The sequence below is a fragment of the Astyanax mexicanus genome, chromosome 2 (genome assembly GCF_023375975.1).
Source record: "Astyanax mexicanus isolate ESR-SI-001 chromosome 2, AstMex3_surface, whole genome shotgun sequence".
Lineage (NCBI taxonomy): Eukaryota > Metazoa > Chordata > Actinopteri > Characiformes > Acestrorhamphidae > Astyanax > Astyanax mexicanus.
In genome coordinates this window covers 55,494,110-55,510,997 of record NC_064409.1, presented here as the reverse complement: position 1 = coordinate 55,510,997, position 16,888 = coordinate 55,494,110, and the positions used below count along the sequence as shown (strand labels likewise).

Sequence of the window (16,888 nt, the reverse complement as noted above, 5' to 3'; positions counted from 1 at the left end):
CAACTAAGTATCAACCTTTCTTATTCAGTCATTTTAAATGTCTTTACTGAACTGTTTTTAAAGTAATTTCGTAACATTAAAAATGATAAGTTATACATCAAACTGACAATTTAGTTGCTTTGTCTTTTACGTTGGAAAACAACAGAAATTGCTTTACAGAAAAGTCCTTACATTCACAGCTTAATGAAGTTGTATTAAATATCAGTCTTATAAACGTCTAATGGCTAGTTTCTAAAATCTGGCTACTTGTTTGGGGGATTTTCACACATTCTTTCATACAATAAGCTTCTTATTCTGTAAGATTATTGGGCAGTCCTGCATGCTCTGCTCTTCCCAAACTTTGGGGACTGTAAGGGGCATCGAGAGTGTGTGTGTGATGTTTAAATTCACAATTAATTTAATTGGTTCTTCCTTCTACCAGTAAAGGGTTCCCGGTAACACCAACTACAACATAAGCCATAATATTCATAGTGCTAGACAGCTGAGCAACCAATGGATGTTGACTGCCTACCAGTCATAGCTCTAAGCCCTAAGAAACTAATTAAGATCTTATATTAAATGTTAAGTTGTATTATGAGTTGTATTAATAATCATTTTCTACTCACTTAACTGTTTAGAGTTACAGAATGCCACTGTACCATGTGATTAAAAAGTTTTTTTTATCCTATAGAATTTATGAAGTAAATGCATGAATAAGTGAAAAAATGTTAATTGTATAACCATGTCTTATATATCACAAATGAAAGAAAAAGATGCACACAACTTAATTTAATTTTGATTAATTTTATTTATTTCGTCATTTATATGTCAACCTCTGATGCCAAAAATACAGTTCTATGATAGATAGATAGATAGATAGATAGATAGATACTTTATTTATCCCGAAGGAAATTTAGAATGTAAATGTAAATTTTCTAAAAGTGCAGACAGCCCAAAAGTGCCTGTAGCCGTAGAAACAGCTTTACAGAAAAGTCGATATTTAGATGTGATCACAACCACAACAGTACAAGATCAAGAACTCACAACAGTGCATATTGCTATTATGTCACAGTGAAGACCAAAAGTCATTTACATCTCATTACCTGAATCAAACTTTTACAAAAACTATTAATGAAAAGAAATTCTGATAAAAAAAAATCAAGCTCAAATTGCAGACCCAGTGCATGTTCACCTCAACTCAGAATGGAAAATAAATGTATCACTGAAATAAATCCCTTCATTATCAGTGCAGCATTTTGCTACAGTGCATTAAAGAGAAAGAGTCAGACTAGAAATTCTCATAATGATGAATGAAATGTGCTTGGTCGCGTTTGTTAATCTGCTGGCAGGCTTTCTCCACGTTCTTTGTCAGACCAGGAGGACCACAGCTGAAAACGCCTATTTTCCCCACCTTAAGAGAAAAGACAGAAATAAATAAAATCGTTAGGCGTATTAAAAGATGTGGTAGATCAAATGAACACCAACTTTGGTTTCAGTTTAATCTCATTAACAGACATTATTATCAGTGAAGTTTAGAGACAAGTAGGTTTTTTTTTATAAGTAACATATCATTAGGATGTGAGGACTAAAACCAGGATAATGGGTGTAGATAAATAAGTATATCTATGTTGAATAGGGCTTTTACTGTGATTCATTTATTTAAGCCAAATACACTGTGAATAACTAGCAGGGGACTTTCCTTCAGTGATATCTTGGTGATGAGAGATATATACCGCAGCAGTAATGTGGTAAAAAGTTGACGCACTGTTATGTTGAGTCATATTTACTGGGTGTGTAAGAAATGTATAAGAGTGTGGTGAGACCTCAGGGTGAACTTCCTGCAGGGAGTTGAAAAATGCCAAGAAAGGTGGACGACCAAAGTGTGTGATGGAGCGCAGGCCAGTGAACAGGCTCCTGTTCCACACCTTCTGGAAGTGGCGCTCACACACATACTGAGGAGGGAAAAAAACAAATATTAAGATTTTGTTTAGATAGTTTCAGTATATATTAATTCACTCAGAACCTTAGTTGAGTTAGAATCTTAATTCTAGCAGAATTGTAGCACAAAACAGATCATCTTGACCCTATTTTCCCTATATACATCTGATCACATGATGGGTTGTGAATATTAAAATTATATATTATTGCAAGTGTAAACTGCTAAAGACATTTATGGCTGTTACATGCCATTTTATTTACCCCAAGTATTTATTACTGTTCAAATTTATTAACTATCATCATTAAGTGCTTTTAAGAAGTCTGCAATGAGGCACATCATGAAATAGCTGCTCCTTTATCATCTAAATTTTTAAACTGGTGACAACATTTCTAATACAATCCACCTGGCTCTCACACATTTGGACAAAAAAAGCTGTTCCTACACTCAATAACATTTTAACACCTTCTGCAACTCGATCCTCTGTAAGTTAGGTTCGAAAACTTTCCCACATTTAGCACTGGTGCCCCCCAAGACTGTGTGCTCAGTCCACTTCTGTTCATTTTACTGAATTATGACTGAAGTTTAAATCACATCATCAAGTGTGCAAAAGACCCCAATCAATCAATGTGCTATCATTGCAAACAATCTTGCAGTATCTGATCCCTATACACCAGCTTGAAAGACAAAAAAACATAGCAGTGCTTCAACTTCTTGTGAAGACTAAGAAAAGCTCGTCTTTGCCAGACTTAACAACAGCTTCTTCTCCCAGTCTATTATACTCCTCAACATTCTGAGACTGAACTGACTGAACCATCAAATTCCTCAACACTAAGAGACTGAGCTTGATATAGCTGTCTTTACAACAAATCAGGTCTTTGCTCTTACCAGCATGGTGGTCCGCAGATCGAATTTCTCTGCCAGCTGAGTGATGTAGATGTGCACAGACACCAGCTCGTGATCATCTATCTCCTCAACCTCTCGTATGATATCGGACACCCACTCGAACTGACGCTGTGTGCGTGTTACCCAGATAAAGTACACCTGGAAGAGAGTCCAGAACACCCAGTACTTTTACTTCAGCAACAATAACAGCAGCAGCATACAAAATCCCTATTGTACTTTCCCAGCAAAATTTTAAACAATTATCAACAGAAGCTTCAGCAGGATAAATGCTGATAAAATATAATTATTGTACCTTTTTGCACTGAACTTTGAGTTTCGCTGAAGATTTGAACACCAGGTCCTTCAATATTGAGGCAAATGGAGTTACTCCAATGCCTCCTCCCACCAGAACAGACACTTCAAAGTCTTTCCATTCCTGGTGCCCCTCACCGAAGGGCCCATCCAGATACAGCTGAGGAGAATGAAGAGTCAATTTTAGATGGAAACAGTCCAATTCAGTCTAAATCCAGTCTAAAACATAATAATATAATAATATATAATTACATCTATTTTTTCAGAGCTAGAAATGCTGTCTGTCTACACTTACTCTGGGATAAGATCCTATCTCCTTCAGTCGTTCTGGGTTGTAGACCTCTCTCAGCTTGCTGGTCCATGGTCCAACGGCGCGGATGTGTAGACTCAGGGTCTCCTCATGAGGTGCGGAGGTCAGTGTGAAGGGGTGGTATTCGTCCGTGCCCAGCTCTAGACAGGCCACCCGTACCCACTGCCCTGAACGATATGCAAATTCCTGGGGACGCTTAAACTCCAGATGTGTCACTCCTTTAAAGCATGAAGAGTAATGTAAATTTACACACTGGTCAAAATTAGCATTGTCATTACAGTGAACCACAAAACATACTCCACACTGTAGTGGAGCAATGTGATCTACAGAGAAGATACACCAGCTGGTGCAAACACAAAGCCGTGTGCTGCTACTTGTGTGTAAGGATGTGTGTAGTGTTCTGTACCTGATGGTAGCAGCTCAGCTTTCACTACAGGGATCTCCACCTTCTTCCTGCTGAGGCTGATGAGTTTGTCCAGGAGGAAGAGGAGAGCAGGAGGAATCAGGTAGATGTAGAAGCGTGGTTCCTGGAGGAGGGCATAGCTACCATGGATCACCGTCTGCCAGGAGAAGAGAGCCAAGAGCAAGAATCTATAATACTGTCTTGTGTTATTTTGAGCTTAGGATGCCATTAAAGCTGAATATGATTCTCACCAAGGTGTAAACAAGCACGTAGAAATAGTGTGTAATCCAGAATCCTCTAAAACTGATACGTCTAAAGTAGTGCGTAGCAAAGACGTACATAAAGGCTAAGATCAACAGCAGAATGATCCCTGTGAGGCCTGTAAAACAGTGAGAAAATGTCAAAACATTGTAAAAACATTAAGCCAATGTCTTTTTTCACAAGCAGTGAACAATATAAAGCAATTAAATGCTCCTCATATACCTGGAACAGTAGAAAAGAACCAGAAGGTCCATCCATGTGGCATCTCTGACCTGTAAAACATTTGCACACATTGTCAGACAGGGCTGACTCCAGCAGTGTAAGGGGATAACTGTGAAAGGTTACCGTATTGATTGTATTGATATATTACCCATTATTGGAAAACACTTTGGGGAACAAGCAGGCAAGGATGCTGAGGTCACTGATGCAGAAGATGTATATATTGACCACATGACCCAGACTGTGAATAACTGTAGGATGAGGAAAAGCAGAGGGTAGACTGAGGACAGTATGACCCACAAATATGAAGATTCACAAGAAAATATAGCCCTGCACAGTGTTACAAACATCATCACACAGCAAATCATTCAGCAGCTGAAGAGAATTTTGACCCTTCCTGTATTTTGACTTTGACTCTTCCTGTATAAGTGCTAAGACCAGAACATAAACATAACCAGAACATAATCTTTTCCATGTAGGTTATTATATTTTATTTTTCTTGTTCATTTCTGTTAATATTTTCCCACTATGTGTGTATTGAAGTACTGCCCCTTTAAAAACATACTACTGCATCGCCTACTCAATCACAGAGCCAACTAAGCCACTCTATGTCAGGTGGGAGCAGGAACGAGATGTGGAGAGCGGACGCACTTGCGAGTATATATTGAACTGAATAATAAAAACAGACAATTAAACAAAACTGAAACAACAAGAAACAAAGATAACAGGAAAACAGGGAAATACAAGAACAAGTAATATGACTGACGGAAGAACGTAAAAACACAGCTGAATAACACAGAAACAAGGAGGACTATTTATACACACAGAAGGGGACAGGAAACAGGAAACACCTGGGACCAGGTAACAAGGGGGCTGAGCTACAAATGAACAGGTGAGTAACAGGGGCAGAGAAACAAAACAAACACAGGGCACGTGCAAAGGAGGGTAAATAAACAGGAACAGACCATAGAGATGCAAAAAAAACGGACGAGAACATTATCAAAGAAAAATGCTGTGTCTGATGTTCGTTAGAAATAATCAATCATTCATTAATTGTAAAATAAAGGTAAAATGCTTAAGTAATCGTGATACTGATTTGAGTTCATATCGCCCAGCACTATTGGAGACTGCCACAATAAACTGAATCAACATCTGTCATATAGACACCAGATGCACTACAGTCCCCAGAGTATCTATCAGTGTCCAGTAAAGTGACCCAAGCATTAAACACTTAGTTCTCTATGGAATTATCTATTGCCTCTGTTGTTATCTATTGCCATCACTTACCACCACAATTTTTACATTGATCGTATCTGTATAAAAGGCCAGCTGTTAACACGATTTAATCTCAGGTTCCTGACCTGTAAGGATGATAGCCGTCATTGCCATGAGGCGATGGAGGTCTATGGCGGAGTCGAAGGGGATGTATCTGTTGAGGAAGGTCTCCCTGAATATGGTAATCAGGTTGCGGCACACTGTGAGGAGCATGTATGGAAACAGAAAAGAGACGCCAGCAGCGGATCCTCGAGACACGATGATGCCCACTATGGAGGTTTCTGGTACTCCAGAGGAGTCAGCCTGTAAACCATAGTCTGCACAGAAAAGTGTTTGTTTGCATCTCATTAAAACAAGCTATGATGAGCTTCTTATAGAGTGCCCTGTAAAGGGTCTGTTTACGCCCCAGATTAATCACAATAATGGAGTCCAATAAGCAAAAAAATAAAAGTTTAGGGGGAACAGACTCACAATAGCATCTCTCCAGAGCCACCCCAGCCGTGATCCCATAGATGATAATAAGGCACACAATATGGCAGCGGTAGTTTTCCACAAAGCGCTTAAACTGCTGGATCTTCTGCTGGACCGGGCTCCTGATGTAACGCTCTCTGTGAGGCTTCACATAAAGCTTGGGGCTGGAGAAGCCCAACCTGAAAAGAGCAACAAGCATCTTGGGTGATTATAAACTCTTACTTCAAGCACGGCCACATACCACCCTCGAGGTCTTCAGAGAATATACAGTACACCTGGTGGGAAACGTGATGTAATTGCTAGTGAAATTTGCCAGACATCATGTCACCTCATTACATCAAGCCCACAAACACTGATGGTTTCACATGACAGTAATCTGAAAATAACAGGGATCACTGTAGCTTAGGTAAATCCTGAGCACATGGTAATTATACGTGGACATCTGGACATGCAACATGGTCAAGTGCTGCAACAGGCTTATACACGAATGCAGCAAAGTGTTTGTTTCCAAAACAGTTTAAAAACAGTCTGTGTCTCTGCCCTTTTGTCTAACATGTATAGAAAAGTGAAGCTCTTACTTTTTTCTTTGACGTAGTTCTTGGCCAGCATCAACGAGGCACTGGTGCATGAAGTCACCATCCTTTTCAAATGGGGAACTGAAAACCAAAGAGGAGACCTGTCAATAGACTAAAAATAGTACTGAAATTAAATGAATTAAAATGATCTTCTTGTCCATACCTGCTTTTGTCTGTAATGATAAAGGACACACGTGGTTGGGTCAGCCTGTCAGAACTGTTCATCTCCATCCCTATAGAATGTAACAGAATAGCAGGGTTAGCAAAGCACCCGGTCTGTAGTAGAGGCGCAGCAGTGCAACAAAGTACTGAATTCTCATTGGGAAAGAATAATGTTGTGGACAAAAGTATTTGGACACGTGTTTCTTACAAGGTGAAGGGGATTAAAATATTTTATCCTGCTTTTATTGGAGTCAATGTCTAGGAAATTTTGTTTTTACTAAATTTGGAACATTAGTGAGGTCAGGATGTTGGATTATCACCACGCTACTTCATCCCCAACTGCTCAATTTGTCCCAAAAGTATTGAATGAAGCACTATCATTTTAGAGAACACAGATCCACTGCTCTACAGCTCATTACTGAGGGCCGTAATGCTGATGGCCTTCAATTATGTTTCAATTATGACATTTTAAAATGGCAGCCCATATTATTGTGTTTCTGAACTGAAAGCAAAATCATTTCTGAGTGGAGAAGGGACAAACTATTGTGTTTAATTGTACACGTCACATGTCTTTATGTACTTACGACACACGTACATCCTCTAAAAGAGTGAACTAAATTCATCCGCTCTCAAAACGGAAATCGCATCACACCCACCCAGTTTAAAATGATTCTTGTTCTGTGCAATTACCCATTCTCACCAGAGAGGGCCCTCAATCCCAAAGCTTACGGACATCAGCTTTAACATCATGATTTGTGTTTCTCTGTGTTTGCTCCAGAGAGTACTATTGTATTGGTTATACTTCATACTTGGACATTTAGTTGTAAAATTGCCCCTTGGCTATTGTCTATATGGTTGTATGACAGTTCTAAATTTGTCCAATTCTAAACAAAAGATAAGGAGGAAACATCAAGTAATATAAGGATTATAAAAATGAAGCAGGTCTATATAAGTGGTGTAAAGATTTGGGTTATTGCATGCTGTTATAATGTTAAAATGAACCACTGACTTACATACACACATAAATAAAAGACAGAGACATCACCTTTGATGTTGAGTTGTGCAAACTGCAGGACATTTTCATGGTCTCGCAGTAACAGATGAAAGTCTTCCCAGGTAATGCGATCTCTGTTATCAAAGCCTGCAGCCTGAAGCATAGCAGCTATTGCATCATCTGCTTGATTCTTGGATAGAACACTACTAGAGATTTCCAGGAACGATCTGGACAGGGCAAAAGAGAACATTCAGAATCCATTTATAAAACTGCTGGTTCTCCAACATCGTTCACATGATTCACCTGGTTTCTTTTTATCAGTGTTCACTGACCTTATCTTGACAACACCGTGTTTCAATAATCAACAGTAAATGACTGACCTTAGTAGAGAACAGAACTCCTCCTTGGACAGGTAGCCTTCTCCTCTGATGTCATGCATGGAGAACATGAGTTTGGACTTCTCCTCTGGGGTTCCTGAATTGGACAATATAAAATAGTATGATACCACTTTAAAATAAGACTACCTTTATAAAGGGTTTATAAATGGTTTACAATTAGTTTATTAATGGTTACTAATTAGGTTGTAAATGCCTTAAAATCATTAATAATAATTTATAACACATACGTAGAAAGGGCAATGTGACGGCAGATTGCAGTACAAATATACAGTGTATAAGGTACACTGCGGTCATACATTAATGTGTCAGCAGCTACTGGCTATAACTTATATGATGTGTTATTATCATTAAATTCAGTTTCACCTTTCATGAAGATGACAATAACATCGAGAAACTCTTGAAAAGAGAGGTATCCATTGCCGTCTTTATCTGCCAGAGAAAACATGGACTCCACAAAAAGGGAATCAGGCCTTAGTCCAAGAGCGTTGGCAAATTCATCTGCTGTGAGCTCACACTGCAGAGCCTCTTTGGTTTTCTTACTGGACACACCACTCAGGTCTCCTGCATCACTTTTTTCAATGTCTAGAACCTGAGGTCAGAAAAGAGAATATCAGGTTTAAGAAGGTAAAGCATCAGACTGCTAAAATCAGACTGCTAAAATCTAGAACTAGAATGTTAACTTTCACTTAGGGAACTGTTTAGTCTGGTTAAATCAGACTCTGGTTCGTTTTAGCCTTTGGTGCAATTTGTTTGCACAGGTGTGAACAGAGTAATCACACTTGGATGAAGACCAAAACAATGTGGTTAAGGTGGTTAAGGTGGCTGAGAGGAGGACACTGCACAAACTGCTGTCAATTATGGATGATGATAGGTACCCACTGCACATCACCATTATGGACAAAAGGAGCAAGTGCAGTGGCAGGCTGCTCTCACAGAGCTGCCCTACAGACAGACTCAGGAGAACCTTTGTTCCGGGAGCCATCAGGCTCTTTAACTCATCCCAGTGTGAGAGGAGGAGTGAGGAGAACTTTACTGTACATCCTGTACATGTGCACTCCTGAACACTCTAGACACTTTACAATATGCCTGTATATGCATTTTTTAAGTATTCTCATTGTAATATGCACATGTTTATTCAGTATTGTCCTCAGTTGCTGATACCTGTATCTCTTGCACATTGTTTTATTCATCATTGCGCCGCCTTTTTATCTTCGGTTTGATTCTAATGCATATTTTTATATATATTATCTTCGTCTACAGTGATTTGCATATATATGCATATATTATATGTTTTCTTGCTTTTATTCTTGCACTCTTTGTATGAAGTGAAATACATTTCATATCTATTTTAGACGTTACCATCTATAGTTAATAATTGTGTAACTGCTACTGGCTGCTAAATTAGTTTTTTTTATTTTATCGATCTAAAACATTCCTTTGAGATCGATAAAGTGTCTGTCTGTCTGTCTATCCATCTATCCACCTGCACAGAGACCCTTAAGAGGATGTGGTCTTGGTCCAGTCCCAAACAATCTCTGGTATGGTTGGTTTGTGGTAGGAACAAGATCCAACCTTAATCCAACCCAACTATCAGGTGTACTCCGCAAGTTTGAGCTAAACTGCATTCTGCAGGTGTTGTTAAACCTTAAACCTGAGCAGATAATTACTACAGCTAAGACATGTGCACATGTCAGTGGTCTAACATGCACGTTTCCCTTTATAACACCCCTCCCTCTAAAGAAAATAAACAAGATCATACTTTTGCAAACGCTTGTCTGAAGAAGGTCTCCACAATCTGAGCTCGCTGCTCTTTGGTCACAGCCTCTTTCAGCAGATCTTTTTCACTCATCTCTGACACTGCCAGGCTCTGGTTCATGTCTTCTAGGTGAGAGCGCAGACGACCTACAAAATCTGTCCTCTGCATGTCATGGTCAAAAAACAGCACCTGAGAATGAGAAAAGGCACGGTATATAACATTTAGTGAAAGGAATTTTGCATCCTGAACACATTAGATAGAGTATAATCATATGCACACATGCAAAAAATATAATATAATATATAATTATTAAGTCTTATTTTAGTCCAGAACTTTACTAAGTTACCACTAAAACTGGTAACCTAATTATTCCTAATCATTTAGAACAGGTTTCTGGACAACATAAAAGTGGAAAGGAAGCCTGCACTTGCTGGCAGGTGCTCAGACATCATTATTATTATTTATTTATTTATTCCCTACCAGGTCGTATTCTTTGGGGATCTTCAGGAGAAGGGCACGATGCTGGCTGTCATTGGACAGCAACACTTCTATGCAGTCCTGGGTGCCCAGGTTGTGACAGCGCATAGTAGATCCATTTTCAGAATAAATCTGAAGTCGTTTCTTTTCATCGATCACCAGGCTGACTGCCTGAGGGGTCTCTGTGTACCCCTGCCACTCATAAGCTAGACAAACAGAAAGCACACATAATTGTAGCACATCTAATCTGGACTCTTTTAACAGTATCAACAGTATCAACTAATAATAATGCAGGTTGTACCTGTAATTCCATTGGCAGGTTCTTTATCTTTGCTTGGGCCTCTCAGCCGTTTCAAAAACCTCCTGTACTTGGTAGCCCGGAGTCTTGCTACTATGTAAGCGGCAAGCAAACTCACTGTTTGGAGTTTAGAAAGAAAACAGACACAATTTAGCACAATGCTTAAAAGGTCACGTCCATAAGATTAGTTTAAATACACTAATAAATGTGTGATCAGTCATACTGACCCACAGGAAAGAGGAAAAGGATGATCACTATGATGCCATAGCCAACTTTGCTGCTGATGCCGAAGTAACTAATGGAAATAGCTTTGGTGCAGGGCTCGAGATCAGATTCTGAGACCTGCTGAGGCTGAGGACATGGATCACCTGTAGGTGAATGAGAAAGAATAGCTGAAAACACAAAGCAAATTATCCAAATACAAAATAATAAATTAATTTAAATATTATATGTACAGTAAGTTAAAGATTCTTGTTTACCATTCAACCAGAAGAACACATTCTCCTGAATGTCTCCTTGCTGTGCACTGGTAACAGCCAGAAGGATGTCATGGTATGTGGTGTTCCTTATAGTCTGGATTTCCTCTTCTGTAAACAAACTGTGTAAAATAGAATAGAATGTTCATGGATTTTCAAATTTGTGAAATAATGTTTTCCATGCTTTCTATTAATACAGTGCAACATTCTACACTAATGTGCCAAAAGTCATGGGTTATAGGACTAAGATCATGTTCAATGGCTTTTTCCATGTCCGATGGAAGTTAAAGAATGCTGCACTGTCCCGCAGGATATGCATGTGATTTCTGTCAGAGTTGCTTGTCTGCCTGCATGGACAATTCTTGCCAATCATTGCTGGTCTTGTTTATTACCACCCACTACGCTGTCCACTGTGGGTAGTAATGCCTTCGTTGAGGTATTCCCAATACACACATGACACTATGGGTCGAAGAATGTTAAATGCTCATACAGCTTTAATACTAGAATGTCCCATCAAACTCTGATAATTCAGTTCACCTTGCCATGAACATGCTGGCTAGTGTTTAGCTACACTCACAAGATAACACCTCACAACGTATGCACAACTTCATGACAAATTTACATACTGCTATCTCTTGACTTATGGCATGTCAGTGTATACTACCACATGTGGTGTATGAACTTGTAGGAAACATATTCTATTTACAGCTCTGGAAAAAATAAAGAAACCACTTCAGTTTTAAATTCAGTTTCTCTAATTTTGCTATTCATAGGTTTATGTTTGAGTAAAATGAACATTGTTATTTTATTCTATAAACTACGGACAACATTGCTCCCAAATTCAAAATAAAAATATTGTAATTTATTTGCAGAAAATGAGAAATGTCTGAAATAACAAAAAAGATGCAGAGCTTTCAGACCTCAAATAATGCAAAGAAAACAAGTTCATATTCGTAAAGTTTTAAGAGTTCAGAAATCAATATTTGGTGGAATAACCCTAGTTTTAATCACAGTTTTCATGCATCTTGGCATGTTCTCCTCCACCAGTCTTACACACTGCTTTCAATTTGGCAAAATCAAAGAAACTCATCATTTTAAGTGGTCTCTTTTTTTTCCAAAGCTTTATATAGATAAATAAGATTTTGGTGCATAAGCAAGAACCTACCCATTTTGCTTATTTTCAAACCAGAATCGGTCTGCATTTCTGATGCGTTCAAACTGATCTAAGTAGATGGAGGTGACCAAATCACCAGTTTTCCCGTCTGACTCCAGCAGAGCTCCTACAAACAGCTCGAGCTTGGAGATATCATTCCCATACAGCTCAGCAAGATCTTTAAACAACTGGTGCAAAACCAAGAAATTGCAGAATTAGGGCCGTTAAAAGTTAATAAGAAAGTAAGAAAGTCAAAAAAAGAAGTAAGACATAACTACTCTAGATGACTTTACCTTTGGATTGGTCTGGTTTAGCTTGGGGTTGATCTCTACCCAGGTTTGGACTGGCGGCATGTTGAGAGCTTCTCTGACCTGATTAAAACTGGGCAGCCCAAAGTCTCGTCCTCTCTGAATAGTCAGAGCAACTGCATCGGAACGAGAGAACTGCAGTGTGCCGTACATGTAATCTGAATAGGAAGATACAAGGATGAGATGAGTTTGTCAGATGATTTAGACTTTAAAGGAGAGATATACAGTAAACTTGCCACTCTTTGTGTTAAATTAACACAGTGGGCCCTATTGTATAACCTGAGAGAGGCGCATCGCAATGCTATATATGTCTTTTGTCAACGCCACTAAAAATAGTTTCGGATTTTAGGAATATGGTAGTGGTCTGGAAGTGAGGTGTGTTCAGGTAAATATCTGGCGTGTTTCTATCTCGGTGGTGGAAAGTACAGGTGCAACACTGATTGATTTAAACCCTGACAACAGTTAACAGTCAGCTGCCCAATCATATTTTAGCCTTGTAGGAGTATTGTGCCCACTGCGCGCCCTCAGCACTCTGCTTCTTAAAGGGAATGGAAACTGGCACACTGATTGGTGTATTATATGTTACACCCAAAACACAACCCATGATTAATTAGGAAAATTATTACATGCCTTTTGCGTGTTTCTGGTCACACAAGGTGTGCTATTTGTGCCCTGATGATACCAAAGACACACAGACATGTCCCAATCCAAGCTGTGCAATCCGCAATTGATCGGTGCACTATAGATTGCTAAAATAGGGCCCAGTGAGTTTTAAATTTTAACACTCACAGGTTTAATTAAACATTAAAAGATATATGTATAAGTGTAGTTAAATGTATAGAAAAGGTAACCTCTTAAATCCTCAACGATTATGTTGTCCTCTCTCTCTGCTATCTGGGAAGCCATACCCATTAACAGATCGTCCACATCCTCTGCAGATTGCAGGTTTGCATTCTACAACAAGAAGCATGCTTGAGTATTTTGTTCAAAACACTTAAGTACTTTCTGGGGATTAACCGAATTGCCACACTGTGTGCTGTGTGTGTCGCATCAGGATTTCTCTGTCTTGACTCACATTTCTGTTCCAGAAACTGTTACACAAGCGCAGAGCTGGAGATCTGCTCCCATCAGAGTTCACAATGCTCCTGTAGTGACAAGTCCTGTTTCTGTAGCAAGAAAATAAACACACATGGCAAACATTGCACATTCCTGTATGTAATTAAAATAACATCAATTTAGTAAACAATAAGGTAAGTGATAAGAAGCCATTTGTATACATTTACATCGTGCATAAATGTTCCTTATTTACTAACATTAGGTGTCACGTGTGAGAAATGTGAGTTACGGCATAAAATATAAAACAAAACATACAAAAACTTTTATACATTATGATAAATCTATCTTTTCTTAGACAGTCTTTGTTATCATTTACCTCATGTAGACACCAGGGGGAACCAGAGACAACCCAAACCTCACCACAGCAGCCAGGAACTCAGGAGAGACGCCTGGATCCACGTATTTCTGATAGCCTGGGAGTTTCAAGATATTTAGGAAGAGTTTCGAAAGTAAGGTCATGTTTAACTGTAAGGAACAGCAATAATGTTCCACAGGACCTGGGTCTTCCATGTTTCACAATAGATATCACCAAAAGATATCAAAAAGATAAAAAAAAAAGAAATTATATATATATATATATATATATATATATATATATATATATATATATATAAACATTATATTTAGCTCAATTATTATGAATATAAGTAACATTCAACCCTTGCAGATCATGGTTAATCTATGATTATAATAATATTAATACATTTTAAATAAGTAAACTAAATAAATATATTCATGGCCTCTGTTTTGGTCTATATTTTTTACTCTTTGAAGACTTGATTGATTCAAATTGGAACTGTATGTGTCCAATGTAAACAAATATTAAACATACAAATTATTATCAGAAAATAATTAAATTAGTCATTTTTAATTTACATGTTTATTACACTATTTAAGTCCAGCTAATTTTACAGTTAAGGTTTTATACACAAAAAAAAATAATTTAAAGGATCACTATTTCTTTTTAACTTATATATTATATTGTATTATATTGTATACGATATGTACTCTGCTGGACTGTATTTTTTGTATTTATTTATTCATTTATTCTGTAATATAACAGGAGGATCAAAGAACTATATTTGCTTTTGCAGTCCACAGCACTGCAGCAGATAATGTAAATCCACTTTTTTAATCTGCAAAACAAGTCTTTTTTTAGAAAATGACATACATACAGTACATATATCATGTAAATTATGCCTACATAGTCTGCTGTGTCAGGCAAGAAAAGTGTATATTTTAACCACTGAATGCATTTTAAATTTTAATGAATGTGAATTAGAAAGTGTAATATAAAGTATATGACTTTTTTTTTTCATGTTTCCGGGCCTGCAGCGAGAATAATCCCGCAGAACAGCTCTGTCAGCACAAATGATATCCCTGGCTTGCGTTAACCGGCACTGACGTAGCTGAAGCCTACTGAGCCCATTAAACAGAGCCTCAAGTGGTAACTCACTAAACCACAGGTAACTGAAGCATGCCAGCTCACCACAGACACTCGCACGTGCACGCAGCCGCTCACCTGGGTACTGAGGAACTGAGACTGCGAGGTACGCTGGCAGCCACTCGTAGAAGGCAATATTCTGACATGAGAGGGAAACAAAGAGCATTATTTGTGGAGTGATAAAACATACAAACACTTGGGCCAGTATCAGGCACTGACTCACGCTTTCAGCAAGAAATAATTTATCGCACGTGTAAAGGAATCTTAAGCCCCATTGCAGAAAATGTATGTGGCAACGATACAGGTGGAGGTATTTTGCCTTTTTGATACCTCTATCTGCTCTGTGCTGTTTCTAAATAACAGAGGACTTTTCTCCTTACCTGAAATGTGGCAATAACCCTCTTCCTGGCATGCTGGAAAAGCTCCTCATCTGACCACGACGGGTGTTCCTTCTGCAGCTGGGAGGCTAGGTAATTATGGTAGCGAAACCAAATAATCCCCTCAGCTACTGTGAAGATGTTCTCATTGGCCCAGGAATTCCCAAACTCTGTGGACAGAGAAAAAATCAAAGATCAAAATATACAATAATAATAATAATAATAATAATTTAATAATAATAACAAGAATACAACTGACAACCTCAAACCTGTGTTGTTCACTATATTGTGCTACCAATGTGTCAATATTCCACATAAATAGAGATATAGGAGCTTCTCTTTCTGAACACTGATATTTTACAGCTTGGACAGCTGAACAAAACCCATACGATCAGTCAGGTCTAAAACGTGAAAATGTGCCACCTGCCTTGGCTGTGTTTTTTCTATCTAGACGTTGCTCAATAATTTGGTTTATTGAGACATCCTTCACCACAGCATGCAGCATAAACACAGAATAACACCTTAAAACAGCAACAACAACACAGTCATTGTTTCCAGGATTTAGTGAGGTCAGGCAAACATAAAGGGCCAGGTGGACAACAGATACAAGCATGTAATGAAGATGAGTCTGTTTTGATGACTGAATTAGGTCATCCCTGCCTTAGATTTTAGGGAATACTTAGTAGTATGAATACTAAACAGCTGAGGTGCCCAATTATATACTGAGCTCAGCATATGCCTATGCTAACTAAGCATGTGCTGAGTTGCCCAGACACTTTGTTGTATTTTTTCTAAACAAGACTTTTGCCTATAGAAAGAGAATCTCTTGCTTTACAGTGCTTGATGTGACAAAGAATCATCTACTTTTACAAGAAGCAGTCACACCACCTCATTTTGTCTATAATAACTGTCAATTATTTAGCTATATTTACTTTGTAGTTCTATAATTACAAACTGTAGTCCTTCTGTTTTTTTCTGTATACTTTATTAGCCTTTTTTCTCCTATTTCTCCAGATCAGGACCCCACAGGACCACCACAGGGCAGCTATTATTTGGGTGGTGTGTTAGTATATGTTATACTGGTATAAGTGGATCAGACACAGCCGAGCTGCTGGAGTTTTTAAACATCCCAGTGTCACTGCTGTACAACAGAAATATTCAGCAAACAGCATCCTGTGGGCAGCATCCTGTAACCACTGATGGAGGACTAAAGGATGACCAACACAAACTGTGCAGCAACAGATAAGCAGAAAAGTACGTTTTTTTTTTTTTGTCACAGCATCCACTGAAGGAAAAAAAATAT

At 38.4% G+C, this 16,888-nt stretch overlaps 1 protein-coding gene across 1 annotated transcript in view; it reads right to left on the bottom strand.

The window, feature by feature from the left end:
- Nucleotides 1-767: 767 nt before the first annotated feature.
- The window catches only part of duox (dual oxidase), a 20,759-nt gene continuing 4,638 nt past the window's right edge, over nucleotides 768-16,888 (bottom strand). The window contains exons 7-34 of the mRNA XM_015605114.3: nucleotides 15,589-15,755; nucleotides 15,287-15,347; nucleotides 14,081-14,177; nucleotides 13,724-13,814; nucleotides 13,500-13,602; nucleotides 12,634-12,806; nucleotides 12,353-12,528; nucleotides 11,191-11,309; nucleotides 10,939-11,079; nucleotides 10,715-10,828; nucleotides 10,417-10,619; nucleotides 9,940-10,125; nucleotides 8,544-8,769; nucleotides 8,163-8,256; nucleotides 7,834-8,009; nucleotides 6,790-6,859; nucleotides 6,630-6,707; nucleotides 6,052-6,230; nucleotides 5,667-5,897; nucleotides 4,457-4,556; nucleotides 4,309-4,358; nucleotides 4,077-4,204; nucleotides 3,829-3,982; nucleotides 3,408-3,640; nucleotides 3,114-3,272; nucleotides 2,804-2,959; nucleotides 1,803-1,931; nucleotides 768-1,390 (exon numbers count right to left, since the gene is read on the bottom strand). Of these exons, the coding sequence (XP_015460600.3) occupies nucleotides 1,268-1,390; nucleotides 1,803-1,931; nucleotides 2,804-2,959; nucleotides 3,114-3,272; nucleotides 3,408-3,640; nucleotides 3,829-3,982; nucleotides 4,077-4,204; nucleotides 4,309-4,358; nucleotides 4,457-4,556; nucleotides 5,667-5,897; nucleotides 6,052-6,230; nucleotides 6,630-6,707; nucleotides 6,790-6,859; nucleotides 7,834-8,009; nucleotides 8,163-8,256; nucleotides 8,544-8,769; nucleotides 9,940-10,125; nucleotides 10,417-10,619; nucleotides 10,715-10,828; nucleotides 10,939-11,079; nucleotides 11,191-11,309; nucleotides 12,353-12,528; nucleotides 12,634-12,806; nucleotides 13,500-13,602; nucleotides 13,724-13,814; nucleotides 14,081-14,177; nucleotides 15,287-15,347; nucleotides 15,589-15,755 (3,917 nt within the window). The 3' untranslated portion in view covers nucleotides 768-1,267. The remainder of the gene's footprint in view (nucleotides 1,391-1,802; nucleotides 1,932-2,803; nucleotides 2,960-3,113; nucleotides 3,273-3,407; nucleotides 3,641-3,828; nucleotides 3,983-4,076; nucleotides 4,205-4,308; nucleotides 4,359-4,456; nucleotides 4,557-5,666; nucleotides 5,898-6,051; nucleotides 6,231-6,629; nucleotides 6,708-6,789; nucleotides 6,860-7,833; nucleotides 8,010-8,162; nucleotides 8,257-8,543; nucleotides 8,770-9,939; nucleotides 10,126-10,416; nucleotides 10,620-10,714; nucleotides 10,829-10,938; nucleotides 11,080-11,190; nucleotides 11,310-12,352; nucleotides 12,529-12,633; nucleotides 12,807-13,499; nucleotides 13,603-13,723; nucleotides 13,815-14,080; nucleotides 14,178-15,286; nucleotides 15,348-15,588; nucleotides 15,756-16,888) is intronic.